The following is a 19,994-nucleotide window of genomic DNA, read 5'->3' on the forward strand; positions in this document are numbered from 1 at the left end:
GCAACCGCCGGCCCCCGTGCGGGACCCGGACTTCGGCCGCCCAGGGAGGAAGGGGGCGTCCCCTCCGAAGGGGACAGAAGCCCTCAGAGCCTACGGCTAAGATGTTCAGAGGGGGCTCAGAAAGGGCAACGTGAGGTCTTACGCTGTGTGTGTGTGTGTGTGTGGGGGGGGTCTGGACGGCCCCTGGGCCTGCCTCATTTAGGGCCAGCTTCAACTGGCCCATCCCCCAGAAGTCTGCGGGGTACACACCACACCCCACAAAGCCTGGGGGGTCCCGGGTGACTCGGAGGGGCTGACGGCAAAGGCAAGGCTGGAGGGAAAGCACTCTGCCACAGGAAGCCTGATTCCAAAGGTGTCCGGGGCCCTTGTCAACCCGGCTGGCCGGCCCCAGAGGCAGGCCCCACAGCATAGGCCCGGAGCACGGCCCGGTGCCGGGGCGGCCAGGGCAGGACGAGGTCCTGGGCCCCTGCACTGCCCTCCACGTCAGTGTCTGGATCTGACCGACCCTGCGCCGGCTCTGCCCCCACGCCGAGGCAGCTAGAGGGACCCGTGCAGACCCGCAGACAGCAGGGTCCTCGTCCCCGCGAGGCCAGCGCTCCGGGCGACCGGCGTGGGCAGCTCCGCTCACCTCCTCCCCGGCGGCCCGGACTTGCCTGATTCTCTCTGGATGACCTCGTCTGGGACTCCATGACAAATAAAACGATTGGGCGGGGGAGCTCCCTACTTCCCCCTCAACTGTATACGGTCTGCCCAGCCTGGTTTCCTTTCATCTCGAGCCCCACCCCCTGCCCCACCAGCCAGGCCGCCCGCCCAGCTCCCACTTTGCGTGTGCTCCAATCTCCTGCACTTTTAAAACGGATCCGTCCCCCCGACAGGGCGCCATGCCCCTTGCCGCTGGCCTCTCCCCAGCCTCGCTTTCTGAGACTCCGCTGCGCAGACCCTGTCTGCTCCGTCCTAAAGGCCTGTCACACGGGCACGGAGCCCGAGAGGATGGTGGTGGGTGGCGCCTTCCCCCAAACCACCCGCCTCTCCATCGCTCCCTCCCCAAAGGAAATCGCTGAAAAGAATCGTTTGGCTGATCTGCGTGGGCGCTTAGCTCCGCATCTCTGCGTAACAAGCTCCCCTCGACCTCTACTTCCATCTCTCAGTTTCGGGAATCATAACCGACCGCCCCCTGCGGAAGGGGAAGGTTGAGCAAACCGCTGTGCATCCCCCGTTCACACGGGACCCACGCGGGCGTTACCAAGACTACAGAAATACTGTCACATGCTGCTGCTGAGCCTGGCCCTACGCAACCCGTGGCTTTATTACGAAAGAATTAACAACGGCCTGTTTCCCGGCCCGCGGCTTAGTCTTCCGTGGACTGGCCACCAGCTCCGGCCTCAGCGCTGCCCACTAGTGCCCGTCAGGGCAACGTGCCGGCCCCTCCCCCAGCCCCAAGGCCCCGAAGCCCGGGGCCTGTTTCCTAGACCCCCTCCCAGGTTTGGGTTGCTCTTCTCCGTCATACTTCGATCCTCCCGTAGCTTCTCGGCAGCTTAAATTTCTCCAGGCAGAGACGCCTTTATCCTGTTGACTCTTTGGTCAGGTTTTGAATTCGAAGCTGGACGTCATTTCCGTCCACGCGGTGCGGTCCGAGCACGTTTTGCCTCCCGGACCTTTGCAGGTGACTTTGTCTCTCTGGGAGCCTGTAGGGCCTGCGTCTCTAGTGCTGCTAAAATGTCACCACGGTGTACTCATATGAAAATGACAATAGACATTTCACACTTATTTTCTAAATCTACATTTTTTACTGGATACTTAAAAAAACTGTTTTTCTATGTGAAACACACCAGATAGTCAGTCTTACTGATTTTTTAAAAAATTCTTAACACTTAAAAAAACAAAACACCAGTACTAATCCCTAGATTCTGTTGTTTTTCAAAATAAGCACGAAAACACTAGTTCTGAGGTTCTGTTCCAGTAGTGATGTCACCACAGTGTCCTTTGTGTCCATGCTGCTCCTCCTTCCAGAATATTCTTTCGCTCTGCAATAGCTCCAGCTCCACCCCCTTGCCGCAGCCCTCGCAGGTCCGGGGCGTGTGCAGCCAGCCGTCTCTCCAAACACCACGCACTGGGTGCGGTGCGGGTGCGATGTCCCTGAGTCAGGGCCCACACTGCGACACCACGCACCCCCCGACACGGCACCTGCCACACAACAGGTGCGCAGAGAAAGTTCACCTAGTTAACAACTTGTCCTCCGATAAACAAGTGGCTTGCTCTTTGGTTGGCAAAACTAGATTTCCAGAAAATGCTTGCAACGCTCCCCCTCCCCCGCTGGCCCGCCCACCCCTTTTGAAGGACACTGAATATTGTGACCAATCCAAATGCAAATGGCGAGACAGCCCCGCCCCTTCCTCGTGGCACGGGCCTTCAGGGCCAAAAGCTGTGCCTTCTCCTCGACAAGCAAACATGGAGTCAGCGTTCAGCCTTTCCAAGCACCCGCGGCCAACCCGACAGCACCCCTGCTGTACTCCCCGGCCGGCTCGCTAAGCTCCCCTGGCGCCTGACGTCGGGGAGTTTGGGGGGGTCTGCAACAGCTGACGCTGTGCGGTCTGCGCGTGGGCTCCGCTCGCCCGGCCACAGAGACTAGGCGTGGGCAGCTCTCCGGGCAGCGCGTGCCGACTCCCTCACCTGCCGTCGGCATCCCTGAAGTGCTGTGTGGCAAAGGTGTGAAAACACCAGCTCCACGTACATCTAAGTGATGTGCATAGCTCACTGGTTTCTATAACAACAGCTGTATTACACCCAGCACCCGGCACGCCCCGGCAGTGAACCAGGGGCCAACTTCCCAACCCTGCTTACCCCTGTTCCCCACCCCGCCCTTTTTTTTCCTTTTGGTTATAAATGGCTGGACGACAGTAGGCTGTTTTCTGGTGTTGCTCTGGAATGCACTGTATTTACTTATCCTTTTTCCTTTTTCCCTTTGACCCCCTTCGCCCATTCCCTCTCAAATACTTCTGATTTCCCGTTCTGCCTTTGGGAAACACCAGAGGTCTAGCTATTGCCACTTTATGTTTGTCTTTTTATGAATGATGTTGCCCCCCTGTTTAAACCGTGAACCTCGTGATGACGAAGGCACACGCTACGTCATACAAGTGTGGTCCCTAGGCGTGACGATCTCATTATGAAGTGGCAGTGATCACCTGGACGTTAAGTCTCATGCTCTGCAGGGTGTATCACGTGAATAGCGACAGGGCCATTAAAAAGAAAGAGAGGGCTGCACAACAGTTCGAAAACGACAGGGCTGGAGGCGGGCGCACACAGTGGCACGTCAGTTCTACAAGCCTGTTTAATTGAAACCTCGTAATAAAAGTTTAAATACATAAAATGTTTTGCTTTGTTTTTTTTATCAAAAAACATCCCTGGCGCCCCCGGCCTGCCGTGCGCGGAGGAGGGGCTGCTCCGGGGACGCGGCAGGGCGCCCCGCGTCCGGATGCGCGAGCCGCCCCCGCACCGGCTGCCTTCAGGTGACGGGCCGCGCTCAGAAGACGAGGAAGAGCAGGGCCTCGTGCCGCGGCAGCACCACGGTCTCCTCGGTGCGCTGCATGGCGCGCACCTGCTCCGGGGAGGCGGCCAGGAAGGCCAGCGGCCCCACACGCTGCTCCGCGCACGAGTGGCACAGGTGGCCGCCCTTGTTCTCCTTCCTGTTGCTCTGCGGGGAGGACAAGGCAGCGGTCAGGGGCCAGGCGGGGGCCAGGGGTTCCGCCCGCGAGTGCCGGGGCGCTGATGTCTCCTGACCCGGGCGACCTGAGGTAGCACCCCCCAGGCTCAGCCGTCGAGGGCGACGCTACACTGGCAAACTCCTCGGAGCGGAGGTCCGGGGTTACCGAGGTGGGACGCGCAGCGCCGCGGCCACCTCAACAGGGTCCCCCGCCCCCCGGGGTTCCCCCTGGAGCGCCGGCCACACCCGCCGGCCCGCGCCCCGCGCGCTGGGCCCACAGCGCCGCCTCTGCCACAGAGGCGGACCCGGGTCCCCCGGGCCTTGGGCGCAGACGGCCCCCGCCGGGTCACGCGCGCCCCCGCGCCCCCCGCGGCCCCGCGCCCGCGTACGTAGGTGATGGGGAGCTTCCGCAGCGTGAGCGCGGTGTCCGCCGGGATGGCGTTGCTGCACTGCCCCACGCAGCAGCGCGCCGCGCCGGTTTTTAAAACGTTGCTCGTCAGCTCTGCTTGCAAGAAGTACTCCTGCGGGGGGGGAGAGAGAGAGGACGGCCGTGCCTCCGCCACGCGCCGCCGGGGCCGGCCCCGCAGGCCCCGGCCCCGCAGGCCCCGGTCCCGCAGGCCCCGGCCCCGCAGCCAGGCCCGCGGCCGCCTGCGCGTCCGTCCCAGGCCGCGAGCCCCGTGAGACCCCAAGCGCACTGCCTGCTCTGTCCCCTGTCCCTCCCAGCACGCAGCGGGCGCGCTATAAACCCAGTATTTGTCAACTGGGTGAACCAGCAAATGAACCGCTTATGCCACCCGCGCTCCTCAGTGACGTCTGGGGCGTCTGACGCTTTCACAGGTGTGAAGACCGGTGACGGCTGGGAGCTGCGAAGGGGCTCACACCAGACCGCGGCTGTCCTGGCAGACGACCGCGGCCGGCTGTCGCGAACACCGCCGCAGGGGGGAGAGCTTCGCGGGAGGCCCGGGCCCTCAGAGACCCGGAGGCGCAAGGCGCCACCTGCACCTCGCCCTTCCATCCCGCCAGGCTCTGGCACGGCCGTGGTCGCCTGCCAGCAGGTCCTTTGCTTGCACGGCCCGTACATATCGTCTTCACCAACAACTTCCTGGGGGTGATGTTGTCACCGTTCCCATTGCACACCGGAGGGCACGAGAGCGGAGACACCTAGGCTGCGGCCGCCGTGGGGCTCCCCCCCCCCCCCCCCGCCCGAGTCCAGAGCCGGCTCTTCATCACCAAGCAACACGGAGCCCTCCTCCGTCGCTCCTGTAATTTCTAGGTACAAACCGAAACGACGCGGAAGCACGTGACCCGGCAGCACCTCCGTGGCGTAGGGGGTGCTCCAGCTACTGCTCAGCAGTGAGCGCATGCGTGCCACGGCCACGCGGCTCCTCCCGAGACGCCCGTGTCCCCTCGACACCCCTCGGGGGTACGGTGTCTCGGAGACGACTGACCGCTTATTGACACGTAGAGGTTACCTGCACCTATAAATTATTATTCTATTCCATTCCCCGAGGTTAAGAAAAGCCACGCTTATCTCTAAACCACGGTCAGCAAACCACAACCAGGGGGCCAGGTCCATGCCAGGGCCTGTTATGAATAAAGTTTTATTGGGACGCGGCCGCGCTCATTTATTAACGGGTTCCGGTGGCTGCCCTCAGGCTACGACAGCGGAGCTGAAGGGACGCCGCAGAGACGCCGTGGCCCGCAAACCTAGCAGATTTCCTGTCTGGCCCTTCGCAGAAGAGTCTGCAGAGCCCCGCTCCTAGCTGGCCCTGGAAGCGCCCCTGTGACTCAGGCACCCTGAGGATGCGACCGAGGAACGGGCTTGGGTTCCGAGCTCGGCCACGTGAGCGCCACGCAAGGCGGAGCGTCGCACACGGCGAGGCCCGGGCGAAGCACAGCGGCTCGGGGAACACGCGGCTGATTTCTAGTTCCAGAGACGCCCTCGCGACCCCACGGGCCTGTCTCGGGGAGACTCGGAAGGGAGGCGGGGCCTTGGGGGCAAAGTCGGCGAGGCTGCGAGGCGAGGTCGGACGCGGGAAGCCGCTGCTGCGCTGCGCGTCCACGGACGGCCGCTCCCTGCTCAGCTCTCGCCGCCGCCGCCTCCCAACTGCGGGAAGCGGCCCCGCTGGCCTCCCGTCTGCCTCTTGCCCCGGGAGTTTACGTCCTCCGCCTGCCGTCATAGCTCCAGCGCCTAGAAAAGCGCGTGGCGCAGGCGAGGCGCCCAGTGCTCCATGCTGAGTGTCGGCGCTCGGTTTACCTCCACTTACCAACTCTGACACGAGAATGTCACTCCTGCCCCACGCCCCCGCCCCAAGCCGAGGCGCGCGGCGCTGGCGGCACCGCTCCGGCCCGGGGCCCCACGCGCCCTCCCCTCCTCGGACTAAATCCTCCCGCAAAGCCGTATGTGCTTTGCAAATAGCTAAGGAAGAAAGAGTATTTCCACTCATTTTACACTTAAGTTTTAGGTTTCAGGCTTAAGTATCTTCGGTGCAGGGGAAGATGGACTAAGTGGTAACCGTTCGCTCAAATTTCTGTTCTCGCTTCCAAGAGGGCTGAAGAGACCAAACGGTTTGCGCTCCCGCCGTGAGAGGCAGGGAGGAGGTAGGGACCGGAGTGGGGCACGGCCGCGTCCAGGTCGGAGTGAGTGCGACACTTTTCTGCCTCTGCCGGTGACAAGAGGCCAGGCGCCCGCATACGCCTTCTCCCCGGCAAGGACACGCTCTTCCCAGACGCATCTACTGGTGGGAACAGCAGTTGCCGGCTCCAAGGGTCTCGGGGTCGAGGGGGAGACAGCTCAGAGGCGGAAAACACCCCTGCTGCTTTTTCCCTAAGGGTGCTGGGCACCAACTGAGCAAGGGAGAAATTAAGAAATACCCGAATACAGTTGATATTTTCAAAATAACTCTTAAAAGTGAATTAGGAAAGAATTGAGAAAAGAACCCACGTGGTCGTTTCTTTGGTTAGGACACTTCCTGTCCTAGCGATGGGCCCTTCTCGTGCAACCCAGGACAGGGGGATCCCTCACTGAAACCCAGCACGGTCCGAATGCCACCGAATTAACTTGTGCTACCTCTTACCCCAGCCAAAGTCAAAATGTTCTCCAACGACTTGGTCATGATGAGACGCTTCTTGGCACGAGTTACTGCAACGTACAGTAAATTCCATTCGTCCTCAGAAAATGACTCTACAGAAAGTAAACGGGGAAGAATATCAATTCAAAAGCCTGCTTACAAAAATGTATGTTCTCATCTAAATGCTTGCTACCCCTCACCCGCCCACCCCGCAAAACAACCACTCAAGATCTGCTGGCTGTGTATACAAAATTGTCCCACAAGTACCAACCCCCAAACTGAATAAAACCCTAACGGACTCGTGGCACGAAATACCGAGTTCTGGTTAGTGCCACTACTGGGAAGGCCTGGGAATCTGTTCACTGGTTGTCCGCCACCCTCGCTGTGCCCGGGGACTGTTTCTGTTGGTTCTCCCAGGTTTCCCCACGGCGACCCCGTGGGACTGATGGGGAAACAGGCTCACGGGGGCCGAGTCACTGGACAAGCAGGCCGCAGCTAAGCAAGGGTCCGGGAGTCGAACCCACGCCGCCGAAGCCCGCGCTCCTTGCTTTCCCTGACGTCCCTTTACCCAGGCTGGTCTGGGGACGCCTCGCGATGTCCCTCGACAACACGGTCCAGTCTTCACTGCCCACCTCACGCCTCCCTCGGCCACAGTCCCCGCCACAGCGGCGAGAACGCGAGGAGAGCCGTGACCACGCTCACGCCGTCGCGCTGCACGCTCTAAATGGCGGGTCGTACGGCTGAGAACCCCCGCTCAGGAAGCTGACGCCCACCCCAAAAATACGCAGACACGCGGCGGCCAGCGGGGGGAAGACGGTGGCGGAGCGGCAGACGAACGTCTCTTCCCCAGCACGAAGCAGTTTGCGCCTCTCTGCGGCCGTTTCTGTTCCCCGCTCCACTTGATTCACGTTCTACACCACGTCTTTCTCTCTTAATGAACATGGTCATCGGATCTATAGAACTTTTAGTATTTCTATTTCAGCCTGCCAACGCATGCTATGCCCCGAATTTTGGGTCCACAGTTAACAGAGTTTTCATTTGTTTGTTTGTAGAAAATCTTCATTTTATTCTAAGATTTGAAGCCAAAACAATAGCACTGATGCTTAGTTTCCCAACTACCTTGAGTATACGTTTATACAAAAGCAAACAAACGATAATGAGAGCTTACTATTTCACCTTTTATGATTTTTCTGGCCTCTTTAATATAAAAGGAGAGTTCATTAAAGAAAAAAACAGGGTGGTGAGCACATAAACTGCATGTTTTAAAGCTTTCATGCGTCTGCCGGTGCAGAACTGAGGTGCAAAGCTGAAGGGCTGACGCGGGCTGCACGGGGCCACCACACACAGAACCGCCCAACGAGCTGCGACAGGTGGGCCCTGCAAGTTCAGTTTTTTCTTTCTTTTTTTCTTTTTTTTAGGTGAGGCAGCCCTTGGTTGACCTCACAGATTGCAAAGACCTTGTCAGCTTATAATCCCTTATTTTTTTATTTTTTATGCTACAGCACCTGGTCTTTCTAGGTGGTCTCCCATCCAAGTACTAACCAGGCCCAACCCTGCTTAGCTTCCGAGATCGGACGGGACAGGGCATGTTCAGGGTAGCGTGGCCATAGAGGGAAGTTCAGTTTTCTAAACAAAGTGTAGTATAAGAATAAAAAATTAAGACTATGAGGTACTTTTTGCCTTCTAGAAGAATCCTTCCAAGACGCCACACCATCCAACGAAAAGCAAGGCCTCCAAAGGAAGCATCCCCAGCCCACTCTCGACGAGGCCCGTCGTACAGCCAGGCCCCTTACCGACTCTGAAGTGGGGCAGCTGGGCGAGGTTGTGCCTGGCGCAAGGCACCTTCACAAAATCATCCAGAACATGCACCGTGTCAAACTCCAAGCCTTTGGCCTTGTGCACGGTGCCCAAAATGTACTCTGGAATAAAAACACAGCACAGCGTTAGCAGGGGCTTGACACAAAGAAACGAGAGAGACAAAAAACCTTCTCTTCCTATATACTCTTAAAACCCTTTGTCTCCTGCCTGTGTGCAGCTTCGTGGGAAAAGGGAGATAGACGAAAATATAGACAGGAAAAAAAAAGTAAAAAGAGGCAAAGAAGAAAGTTGGTTGCAGGTGAGTCTGCGCAGCTGAGAGTCACACTCCAGAGCTCACGGTGACTTGCCTGTGACCTATGCTTCGTACATGAAGGAACAGAAGGCTTGTCTCAAGTCGCCCGGCAGCGTGGCTGAGACCAGGAAGTCCCGCCGTGCCGGCCTGGAGGCAGAGCAGACGGACAGGAGGATGCGGCCCTGCCCCCTCCTCTCAGGCAAGGCCAGGCACCAGCAAAGCCACCCGTGGTCACGCGAGATAACCGCGCAGGCAAGACGCAGCAGAAGCCCATGTAACCCTCCTCCTGGCGGCAGCAAAGGACGGAGCGCCCCCCCTACCTGCGAAGTCCCAGTCTTCTATGTGGCATTTTCCGATCCTTTCCACCAGTTCCGGAATCCTGATGTTATACTTTTCGACAACGGCGATCTTGGCTTCGAGCTCCTTATCCTCGGCTGCGGTCACATACCTCTTGAAGCCACTGAAGCCTTCTTTGTGCACCCATCTCCTAATAAACCTGTCTTTAATCGCGAGGTTTCCTGAGGAGGACACACGCAGGTTACCGTGGGCCACGTGGCACTGGCAACGGTGGCAGTGGCTCCGCGGCCCTAACCAGCTGCACAACAGGTGGGAGATGCAGGTCCTAGTCCCGACCGCATCACTAGGCCGCTGTGTGACCCTGGGCAAGCCGGTGAGAGGACCCGTCTCCAAAGTGACGATTAAGAGCCCTACGCTTGAGCTCCTTCCCAGCGTCACAGGGATTCGAAATAGCGCAATAATGAAAAGGAAGGTGCTATAGAAATCCTGGCGGTGATCGTTCGGGGCCCACGCAGGAGTTTTAATGTGTCGAGTTGCCCAGGCAGATGGGGAGATGGGGAGGGAAGGCAGCCCTGAAGAAATTTAGACCCCTGCGAGAAGGATCTGGGAAGAGCTATTGGTTCTTCTGGAAACAGGAGGCCTCAGGCATCCCAGTCTTGATGGGAAAAGGGAGACAGCAGCTCCACCCGCCTCCAGAAGGAAGGTGACGACTCCGGGGACAAGCCCGTCCTGTCCCATCCCTCGTCACCCCCGGGCTTCCGTGCACTGCACGGTGGCCACCAGGGTACTCACGTTTCTTCCGTTCTTCCTCTGGCTGCAGAAGGATCCAAATATCAATGATTCTGTCCAATCCAAATGATTTAATCCCCTGAAAAAAAATTTTTTGGTGGGATTTTTGTTTTGTTTTTTTGTTTGTTTGTTTGTTTTTGTTGTTTTAACAAAGCAAAGGAAACCAAGTGTAGAGATGGGATTCTGAAATGAGACGGTTTCTTGGAAGTGGATTTAAATCGCACCTACAGCATAAAGACCGTTAGCAGGAAGCTCATTGAGCACGGGGTTATAACACAGCCCGAAAAGGCAGGATTATCAACTGCTACATTTTAGCTGCTACCTCAAACACATCCTGTTTTTTAAAAAGGCAAGAACTAGCTGTACTTTGCTTTCTTGTCAAAAAGGAGCAATTTAAATCATCTACCTTCCAAAAATAAAAAGTAGCAATGAAAAATAAAGAGACACCTGAACACAAAGTGTGGAGTGAGAAATCCTGCCATCATTTGTTTTGAGGAGAGGATTAGAGAATGTCTACAGGCCCAGCTTATTGTGTGTTTTACAGCAGCGGTGCCCAACCTTTTTGGCAGCAGGACCTGGTGCTCCCGTGAGCATCTAGTGCCTGAGGATCTGAGGCGGAGCTGAGGCGGGGACGCCGGCGCTGGGGAGCGGCTGCGGATACAGACGAAGCTTCGCTCGCTTGCCCGCCGCTCACCTCCTGGGGTGCGGCCTGGTTCCTGACAGGCCGTGGACCGGTACAGGTCCGCGGCCCAGGGGCTGGGGACCCCTATCTTAGGTGGTTACCTCCTGGAGGAAAGGGCCTGACTAGGTCACAGTTCAGCCCAGGTCCACGAGGGGCACCAGGCCCCAGCACAGAGGCAGCACGGGACGAGGGCTCCACACGCCGAGCATGTATCATCATTTTGGGAAGGGACACGAAATACGTCAGCATAAAACAGGGACCAAATTAAGAGAACACACATTGCAACCGGACGCCAGATGCAGCCGCGTGCAGCGATGCGACAGGGGAGGAGGAGATACGGAGCGGGAGCGAGCAACTTACCTATAGTACTTCAAAGGCACTATGTTCTTACAATAATGAAAATGGTAAGTTATGCTACATCCACTAGAGGGAATGTCATAAAGTCATTAAAGTAGCAGCATGAAAAGACATGCTTATGTGTTGGGTCCACCTTTTAACGTACACCCTAACTACAATTACGTGAAAGCGTACGTCCATAAGGACGCGAGCGTAAATATGTGAAAGACTGTGATTAAGGTTGAATTCTTTTCCTATAACTTGGTCATATAATCTTTCAAAAGTGTACTTATTTTTGATCACAGTCGACATTTAATATTATTTTATATGAGTTTCAGGTATACGGCACAGTGTTTAGACATTTCTATTACTAGACATGGTCCCGTCTGATTAGTCTAGGACTCACCCAACACTACACGTAGTTATTACAGGTTACACAATCTTTATGAATAATAAAAAAAGTCAGAACATCTCTTGATTATGATTCACTCAACATACCTACCTAGTGCCTACACATAGTAGGCCCTCGAAAACATTTTTTTCATAAATAAAGGAGTGAATGTCTTCTAGTCACATAACTTTGCTCCGAAGGGTTAAAAATGCCATACGCATGTCACGAGTCCCCGTGAAACAGGCACGGGAAAGGCGTCGTTTTCGCCTTAGAGATGGAGAGAATGCGGCACGAGGCTGTGACTCGCCGCGAGCCACGCAGCGCCGGAGCCGGAGCCGGAACCCAGGTGCTCACGCTGTGGCCGCTGGCGTGTTCCAGCTGTGCCGTCACCCTGCCTGTTCCCACGCGGACGAACGCCACATACCGGAAGGCGTCGCGAGCCAGCAGCTCCGTTCGCACCGTCAGAGGGGAGAAGGGCGCGTCCTTTTTTTTAAGAGTAGAAGAAAAGGTCCTCGGTCTGCATTGGGGCTGACCACAGGAGCGTCTGGCTGCCATAGCCACAACGGCCAGGGAGAAAAAGGCCGGTCGGGGCCCAGACGGTGAAAACCGTCAAAACCCCAAGCGCGCGCCGGCGTAACCCTTCCTAAACCGAGCGCTCCAGCCGGCTAAGTCCGCCCACGACATCTCTGCTCGTGAAGCCAACAGAGATTCACTCTTACCCCAATCAAATGTATCCTCGCCGGCACCTCCCCCTCGGTCACCCGCACGGCCTCGTCGAACACATTGGCGTTGGTCCGGGACAACAGGGCCACCTGCCCTTTTGTGTCGCCTCGAATGCTGCCTTTTGGGAGAGAGCACAGAGTCCATGGCAAATCCAAGTGAAGAGGAAAACTAATTTTTGTAACAGAGTGACCGAAAGCCTTACTCTGATGGTTTCCGCCAACCAAAGTCTTTTTCCTCACTCTCTTGCACACGTCCAAGATAGTGGCTCCCACGTACGCTATTTCCACACCAAATCTAAAACTCTGTTGGAAAACAATGAGGTGAGAGGAATTAGTGGCGCTCCCTGGGCGCGTCAGCCCCTCTCTACCGCCGCTGCAGCCTGGCCTTGCCAGGACCAAGTGACGGTCCCCAACTTGCCCTTCCGGGACAAGGCATCCGAAAATGGCCTCGTACCCCCCCTGGACTGCGTGGGAGCCTGCCACCGAAGGCCACCGACTTTACACATGAGTTTTCAGAACAGTTTTTCCACCTTGAAGCCTTGGAGTCACCCATTTTTCTTTACCCCTCGCCACCAAATCCAAATGTTGACAGCTCGCCCGCCAAGATGTCTATGCCATTTTCCTCACCACTGCTGAGACCCAAGTGCCACGCCTCGCCCACACGGTGCCCCCGCCGCCCGCCCCGGTCTCCGCATGCTGCCAAACACCCCGCTACGGCCGCCGGCTGTCGGCTGGGCCGCACGCTCTCCTCCGACCACGGCCTGACTACAAAAAGGAAGAGCAACGCACGAAGAGAAAGGGGGGGCGCGCGCTCTCAGGATCCCTCACGGCCGCGACGGCCTGTTTCCCTTTCTTCTCAAAACCAACAGCAGACGTCCCTTTGGGCAACCCTGCGCTTCCCTCCGCATCGCGTCTAGTGAGTGTGAGGGCGGCCGGGGAGGGATGCTCTGCGTGCTTTGGACTCCTGCCCCGTGAGTCTGACGCCACCGGCCTCCGTAACCGGCCACAAGAACAAGCGTTTCCCGTGCGTTTCCTGCACGTCCCTGCCTTGGCGCTAGGCCAAACAGCCCCCTACCCTTAGACGCTCAGCTCGACGCCCTGCTTCCTTGCCCACTGCAGCTGGAAAGGCACCGTTCTTCCCCAAACTCATGGTACGTGCTGCCTTTTCCATGCCTTTCTAACTTAAGGTAAGAAAGTGTTCCAGGCTTTGGTGAACACCAATAACGCAGCCTAAGAAAAACGAGACTTTCAGTACTCTATCGCTGTAGAACTATTCTGGGTGAACCACAACCCAAATTATAAAATGAATATCTGTGATATAAATGACTGAATAAATAAGTGGGAGAGAAGACACAACTCTCTCCTGCAGAAGAACTCTAAATAATTCACATGGGCGCTCCAACACCTAGCCCTTGAGGGAGGGCCAGGCACAGACCGTGTACCGCGTAAAAGGGGGGTGACGTCGCAGTGGAGGAACACAGCAAACACGAGCCCGGCTAGATGATCGAGGTCAGCGTCTTCCTCCCCCGAACCCATGACATTCGTCTGATCATGAGGAAAACATCAAACAAATCCCAGTACAGGGGCGCTCTACAAAACGCCTCACCAGTACCTTCTAAACTGTCAAGGTCATCAGAAACCAGGCAAGTCTGAGAAACTGTCGCATCCGACGGGGACCTAACAAGACGTGACAACTACACATATGGTAATCCTAACAAGATGCTGCAATAGAAAAAGGCATTAGGTAAAAACTAAGGAAATCTGAATGAACTATGGACTCTATAACAATGTGTCAATACCACTTCAGTAACTGTGGCAAACGCTTCACACTAATATTAATAAGGGAGACTAAAGGCACAGCATAGGGGAACGTTCTGTACTATTTTCTCACATTTTCTATAAATCTGAAACTAAAAAAATTGCTTGAGCAGACGAAACTCCAGATGACTACAGCACACATTAGAACCTCAAGGGAATAAAGTCACAGAGTCGTCTACAGGACTTTCTAGAACAGCTCAGGTTGCACCTCACTATAGCTGGCACATCTCACATCCTCTGCCTGGAAGGGAGTTTCTGACAAGTGCCTCTCGCACCTCTGGATCTCAGGGCTCTTCACATTTTTAAAAACCGCGGAGGCCCCGCAGGAGCGTTTGTTCGTGTGAGTCACAGCTACCCCTGCTTCCCACACGAGAAACTTTAATTCATTTGAAAATAACAGTAAGTTCATTACGCACTGACAGTAACAGCATATTTTTTGAAACTGTATTTTCCAGAACAAATTTAGCAAGGGATACGCGTTTGCAGATCTCTTTAAGATGCCCAGATTGATTCAGGACAGCTGACTTTTCAGCGCTCTCTGCATTCGATCTGCGCAATGTGTCGTTCTGGCCAAAGTGTATGAAGAAAACTCGGCCTTGCATTTGTGTGCTGAAAGGGGAGGAATGTTCCACTGGCCCTTTCGGACAACCGAGGACACCATGAGTGTCTCTGTGACGCTCCCAGGGCAGACGAAAGCTTTCCAAAATGTGACTTCACTTGAAGAATTTTATCTCTGGCAACGAACACTGGTCAGTTGCTTTCCTTAAAGTTACATGTCACGTCATTTATTTTTGGAAATATGCCCAAAACCCAGGTCTGAATAACCGGAGTTGGTCCATCAACAGTTCTTTCAAGGACAAATGACACTGTGTAGCTCACAGCTCAGTCATGAAGTTCTCTTCACCGGACGGCCAGCGTGCTTCGGCACGCAGAGCGGTCCACTGCTGCTTCCCGTCTCGTCGCCCGGAGTGTTAGAGACGAGCTCCAGGGACGGCAGTTAATAATTTATCGTTTCTGCCGTGCCAAGTACATTCCTAAGTGACCTGCTCTGTCTTCTTCCCGTGTCCTTGTCTTTAACCTCCATGAGTGTGCTGCGACACGGAACACGGTGACCAGCCGTCCTGTCTGGGGCCGGCGCCGCGGCTCGTGGGCAGCACCAGCAGCGGTACCCCGGCCCCCCGCCCGGCACCTGCAGTGCACGGGCAAGCCCGTCCCGACGTGGTGGATCCCGAGAACCACCACTTAGAAGTGAGGGCTGGCTGCACACCGCGAGCCTGACACAGAACCGTGCGCAGGGCCTGGCACGGTCACCTCTGAGGATCGCGGGTAGGGGACCACAGTGCTCGCTCGGCGCCTCTGGGGACTCGGACGCGAAGCGCGCTCACCTGCGTGAGATAGAAGACGTGGGTGTGCGGGACTGTGAACAGCGCGTTGACCGCGCCTCGGAAGGTGTAGATCTGCTGGTGTGGGTCCCCCACGAAGATCTTCCCACACGGCTGAGACAGAACGATGTTCATGATCGCTGCAACCAACGACAAGCCAAGTAAGCGACCCGAAAGGATGCTGACCACCACGACACAGAGAAACCGTGCTCCGGACAGAAAGGGATGAAAATGCTTTCACAAAACCAAGGCAGAGCGCACTGCGCAACGGGCTGTCCTTTCCTGCAGGACAGGTACACCCAATCCAACAGTGGACAGCAGACACAGTTTCTAATCCTAGGAATGTAGACTATTTTTAGTCCTGGACAAATTATTGTATAAGAAACCACACAGGCAAATTGTCTTTTCTCTCGAATATTATAACTCAAGGCCCCCAAATGACCAACAAAGTCACACTATTTTCTATTAACCAAGGGAAAAATAAACAACACACTCTAAATTGAGTACCGCTCCCCACCCAGCAAGTCTAGATCCCTGTCACGTGACGACCTACGCTTAGTCAACATTTTAAAAATAACTGAAGCAGAACAATTAGAGGAAAATCAATCCGCTTTGGGTGGGGGAGGGGAGGCACCTGCTGAAGTGCAAAGTCAGACACTAAAGGGTTTCGGAACGCGCAAACGCCATCGCTCCTCTCATCACGGCAAAGGAGAATAACCAAGCTTATAACACACATGCGTCCGCGCACACAACGGGGACACTGTTTCTATGTATTTGAGATGTCCCAGATAGCTCGTCACCTGGGGTGCAGTCCTGCGCCTCGTCCACAAAGATGGCATCGAAAGAGGCCAGCAAAGGCTTGCTCAGCTGCCAGAGCTTCAAATAGCCTAAGAGGAGGGAGCGGCAAGAGTCAGAACTCGGGACTGAAGCAGTTACGCCAACGGATGTCCAGATCGGGGGTCACATACCGTCGTGAGTCATCTGGTAAGCCTCTTCTTTGCACTCCCCCAGCTTCCGCATGTTGTCCCAAAGTCGGCTGGCTTCGAGGACGCTGTTCTAGAAAATAAGTAATTGGTAACTCGTAGTTCAAAACCCGGAAGGACAACACCCAGAAATCGCACGTTCGTTTCCACGTAGTGAAGTCAGCATGAGGACACCACCACGGCGCAGAGCATGACGGTCACTTCCCCAAGCTTCTCCTGGCTCCTCCACAGCCTTCGAGTAACGTCGCGCGTGAAGGTGAGTAAGAGCTGGGGCCCCACTCGGCCGAGGGACAGAACACTGCCCGGAGGGCACAGTGTCCGACGCACGGGCACGGGCTGGATCCCTCTCTACACTCGCGACTGACAGGTGACTCGTGAAGGGAAAGGCGAGCGATCGCATGACCTTGGGCGAAGTTAGAGAAGAGCCCCCCGATCCTCAGAGCCGCCCAGCAGCCCCGGCGACGCGCTGTTCCAAGCCCTGGGTGGGCGGCTCGTGTGCTCACGGGGGGGGGGGGCGGTGTGGAGGCTGGGGAGCCGGCAGTGTGCCCTTCAGGGAAAGCACGTCCCCGGCCGCGGCCGCCGTGATGGGCCTGGCCTCCCCCCGCCGCCTTTGGTCTCTGCCAGGCGTCCCCCGGAGCGAAAGGCACGTGTCGCGCTCCACTATGTCGCCGCCTCTCCTTCGCCCCCTGACCCCCAGCACTGAGACGCTTAGGCGCTCACCAGTTTTTCGCTCTGTTCGACCATGACCCTCTGCCCCTGGGTGTTCTTGCACCAGATAGGCACGTGGTCAATAGTCAGCTCTTCGTCGGCCGAGGCGAAGAAGTTTTCCAAAGTCTTACACACCAGCTTGGCCCTTACGAATCCACCTTTCCCCTCGGCGAGGACAGAGTTGACCATGAAGGGCGTCAACTTGAAGAGATTCAGTTTCTTCTTTGACTGGTACCTGTAATGCATATCCCAAAGGAACGGTATGTGGCTTTACTGGCGACGCCAATGACGTGCTCCCCACTCCCAACCCCCTTCTCTCCAACGACACGAGGTCACTCTCTGTCATATATGGGTGAGGCTTAAAAAAAAAAAAAAGAAAAGAAAGCCGGAGAAGCTGAGCCAGGTCCGTGTGTGGCTTGCAACGGCTCCACAAGGCTTCCAGGAGCTCACGTACGCGAATCCAGGAGATGGGGAGGCTCATGGCAGAGCTACCATTCCAGGTGTGGACCAGACTCCAAGAGGCCCCGGGCCAGCAGGGGACTCGAATGTCCTGGAAGCCTTCACGTCCAAGGGAACACTGGTTCAGAGGCGCCAGGAGCCATGTGCGCCTCAGCTCAGTCTCCTGCCTCTCTCCCCCTTTCGAGGAAAGCCTAAACCTCATCGATCAGATCGCCAATGTCCTGACCTCTGAACGAGTCATCCTGACTTCCTGTGCCTGGTTCCAGAGAAACGAGAACACCCCCTCCAACGAGATACTGTTACTTATAAACACTGTACTGTAGAGGGGTAAAAGTACACGTCGCTAGGTCTACCTTTCTGTTTCCTGCCTGCAAACGGACATAAAAGCATTACATTTTCTTAGTGTTGGCGTGGTGTGAGTTCACATGTGATCATGATGACCGCGACACACAAAAAATAAAAAACAGTAATCAGACATAACAACGATGGTGGCAACGCAATGCTCACTTCCGCCCGACGTGTCCATAGGCCATGGAATGAAAGGTTTTGCAGATGACATTGCTGGGGAAGACTAGCTCGGCCTGCTTTGCGATGCTCTTATTGAATGTCACATACAGAAACCTGCTCCCAGACCACTTCTCAGCGTACTTGACCAGGGTAGAGGTCTTCCCGGTGCCTGGGGAAGCCAAGAGGAAAGGAGGTGACCCTCTGAGCAGGAAAAGCTGTTCCAAGGGATGCCCTAATCGGGTCTTACCCACGCTTAGCTTGCCTCTTGCTTGAGACCAGATGGTGACAAGCTTTTTCGATACTGACACAAACTAACGGTGGTGTCGTGAGAAGAGCAGCAGATTCCAGGCCAGATTAACCTGTGCCGGGATCGGGCTCTGTTGGGGTCGAGCCAAGCAGCAAAGGGCAAGCCACTTGACCTTGACGGATTCCGGTTTGTTCCTGAGCCATGAGTGGTTGTAACACTGACCTTGTAGAGTCTTGCGGGATAAAGACAATTGTCAAGGGACCCGGAAGAACTCATAAAGTGGCAGCTACTGCTGGCCTAGGGGCCATGGATGTTTGGCGGCAAGAGCTCGCGAATGAGACTCTCTCCCAACGCCCCTGTCTGCCCTGCCGCTCCACCACGCACTGTGGCGTCCGGCTAGTCCGTCGTCGGTCACTCAGCGAACGCTCCCTGAGCGCCTGCCACACATTCGGGGAGTATGAGTATGTTACAAGACACAAAGCTAGACTCTGGCGTTAGAATCTGGTTGGAAATGAAATACCAACGCAGCTAAAACAATTAGAACACAATGAGTATAATGATAACACAGTAGGGTGAAAAGAATATGGATCTGGAAACAAAAAAAAAACAAATCTCACCTGTCAAAGAAAACCCATTCCCCTTGCCCACCCTGACACAGTGCGGAAGGACTCTTGCGACGTGTATGTTGGCTGTGTTTACTACATCCTCGGGCACCAAGTAGCTAATGTGGGTGCTTAGTTACAGGTAAGAGTTCGGAGATCGTGCAGGACTCAAAGGACTAAAGAAGCCCCAAGAAGAAACAGAAATGACGGGCGTCAACAGCGTGGGGCCAAGAAAGAGACGGAGGGGGAGGAACGGGAGCGGGGGGCAGGGAAAAAGGCATGTTTTGGGGCAGGAACAGATCCAGCTTTGCAGTCTACCTCCATCTCTGATTTGCTTATTAAACCTGGGACAAGTCACTTAAATTTCGCTGAGCTTCAAATCTTTATCTATAAAATAGAGATAACCAACCAACCTTACGGAATCTTGTCAAGATTAGCACGTGGCAGGATTTAAGAAATGGTTGTTGTTTTTAGTAGTCTAATTAGGCAGAAAAGAAGCAGGAAGAAATTCCAGGTATAGAAAATGGTATGAGCAAAGGTTCAGAAAAAAATAATAACCAAGTGCCTTAGGAGATTGTGAGGATAACTAGCTGACTGAGGCAGGAGACTAGGAACCAGTATATCGAGGAACAGAGGTTAGACTCAAATGGGGGAAGGGCCCCCCAGACCTCACCTGGCAGAAATGTGAGCAGGAGACTAGCATGACCTGCCAGGCCATAAGCCATCAGGGCCTGAACATGTGTGACGATAAATGAGGCTGGGGTGGTCCCGTGGTATCTACCCCACAAACTAATTCCTAAGAGCTACTGGTCTGTTCCACCAGGAGCTCCAGCGTGCATGCTCCCTGAGTGGTAAGAAAATGCAAGTATTACCTGGCAACAGCTTCTCAGTCCATTGCACTACAGTAATTTGGTTACAGATCACGGTAAAGATACCCTGGCAGGTAGCAGGGAAAGGGGATGTAGTGACCAGGGGTGGGAACCTGACTCTGTTCCGTGCTGGTGAGCCCCCTTACCTGCAAATGCCATGATTTTTACCACCTGGAGAGGTTCCATCTTATGGTTCAGAATCAGCTGTTGTTCATGTGTAAGCTGGATGTTTGTTTTCTTGCTATAATCATTACAGAAAAGAAATTAGAAAAACACAAAAGAATTTAAAAGACCAGGTGACAGATCATCAAAAAACAACGG

General features: G+C 55.4%; 1 protein-coding gene and 1 pseudogene across 6 annotated transcripts in view; both read right to left on the bottom strand.

The window, feature by feature from the left end:
* Positions 1-3,310: 3,310 nt before the first annotated feature.
* The window catches only part of FBH1 (F-box DNA helicase 1), a 34,341-nt gene continuing 17,657 nt past the window's right edge, over positions 3,311-19,994 (bottom strand). For all 6 annotated transcript variants that reach the window (XM_016127982.2, XM_016127986.2, XM_036228208.1 and 3 more), the window contains 14 exons: positions 19,820-19,914; positions 17,956-18,124; positions 17,002-17,224; positions 16,267-16,354; positions 16,099-16,185; positions 15,302-15,438; positions 12,302-12,401; positions 12,096-12,217; positions 9,971-10,046; positions 9,202-9,399; positions 8,565-8,690; positions 6,778-6,884; positions 4,090-4,221; positions 3,311-3,691 (listed from right to left, as the gene is read on the bottom strand). In XM_016127982.2, the coding sequence (XP_015983468.2) occupies positions 3,521-3,691; positions 4,090-4,221; positions 6,778-6,884; positions 8,565-8,690; positions 9,202-9,399; positions 9,971-10,046; positions 12,096-12,217; positions 12,302-12,401; positions 15,302-15,438; positions 16,099-16,185; positions 16,267-16,354; positions 17,002-17,224; positions 17,956-18,124; positions 19,820-19,914 (1,831 nt within the window). In that variant the 3' untranslated portion in view covers positions 3,311-3,520. The remainder of the gene's footprint in view (positions 3,692-4,089; positions 4,222-6,777; positions 6,885-8,564; positions 8,691-9,201; positions 9,400-9,970; positions 10,047-12,095; positions 12,218-12,301; positions 12,402-15,301; positions 15,439-16,098; positions 16,186-16,266; positions 16,355-17,001; positions 17,225-17,955; positions 18,125-19,819; positions 19,915-19,994) is intronic.
* LOC118608913 lies at positions 8,265-8,383 on the bottom strand (annotated as a pseudogene).

The sequence above is a fragment of the Rousettus aegyptiacus genome, unplaced genomic scaffold (genome assembly GCF_014176215.1).
Source record: "Rousettus aegyptiacus isolate mRouAeg1 unplaced genomic scaffold, mRouAeg1.p scaffold_m13_p_10, whole genome shotgun sequence".
Lineage (NCBI taxonomy): Eukaryota > Metazoa > Chordata > Mammalia > Chiroptera > Pteropodidae > Rousettus > Rousettus aegyptiacus.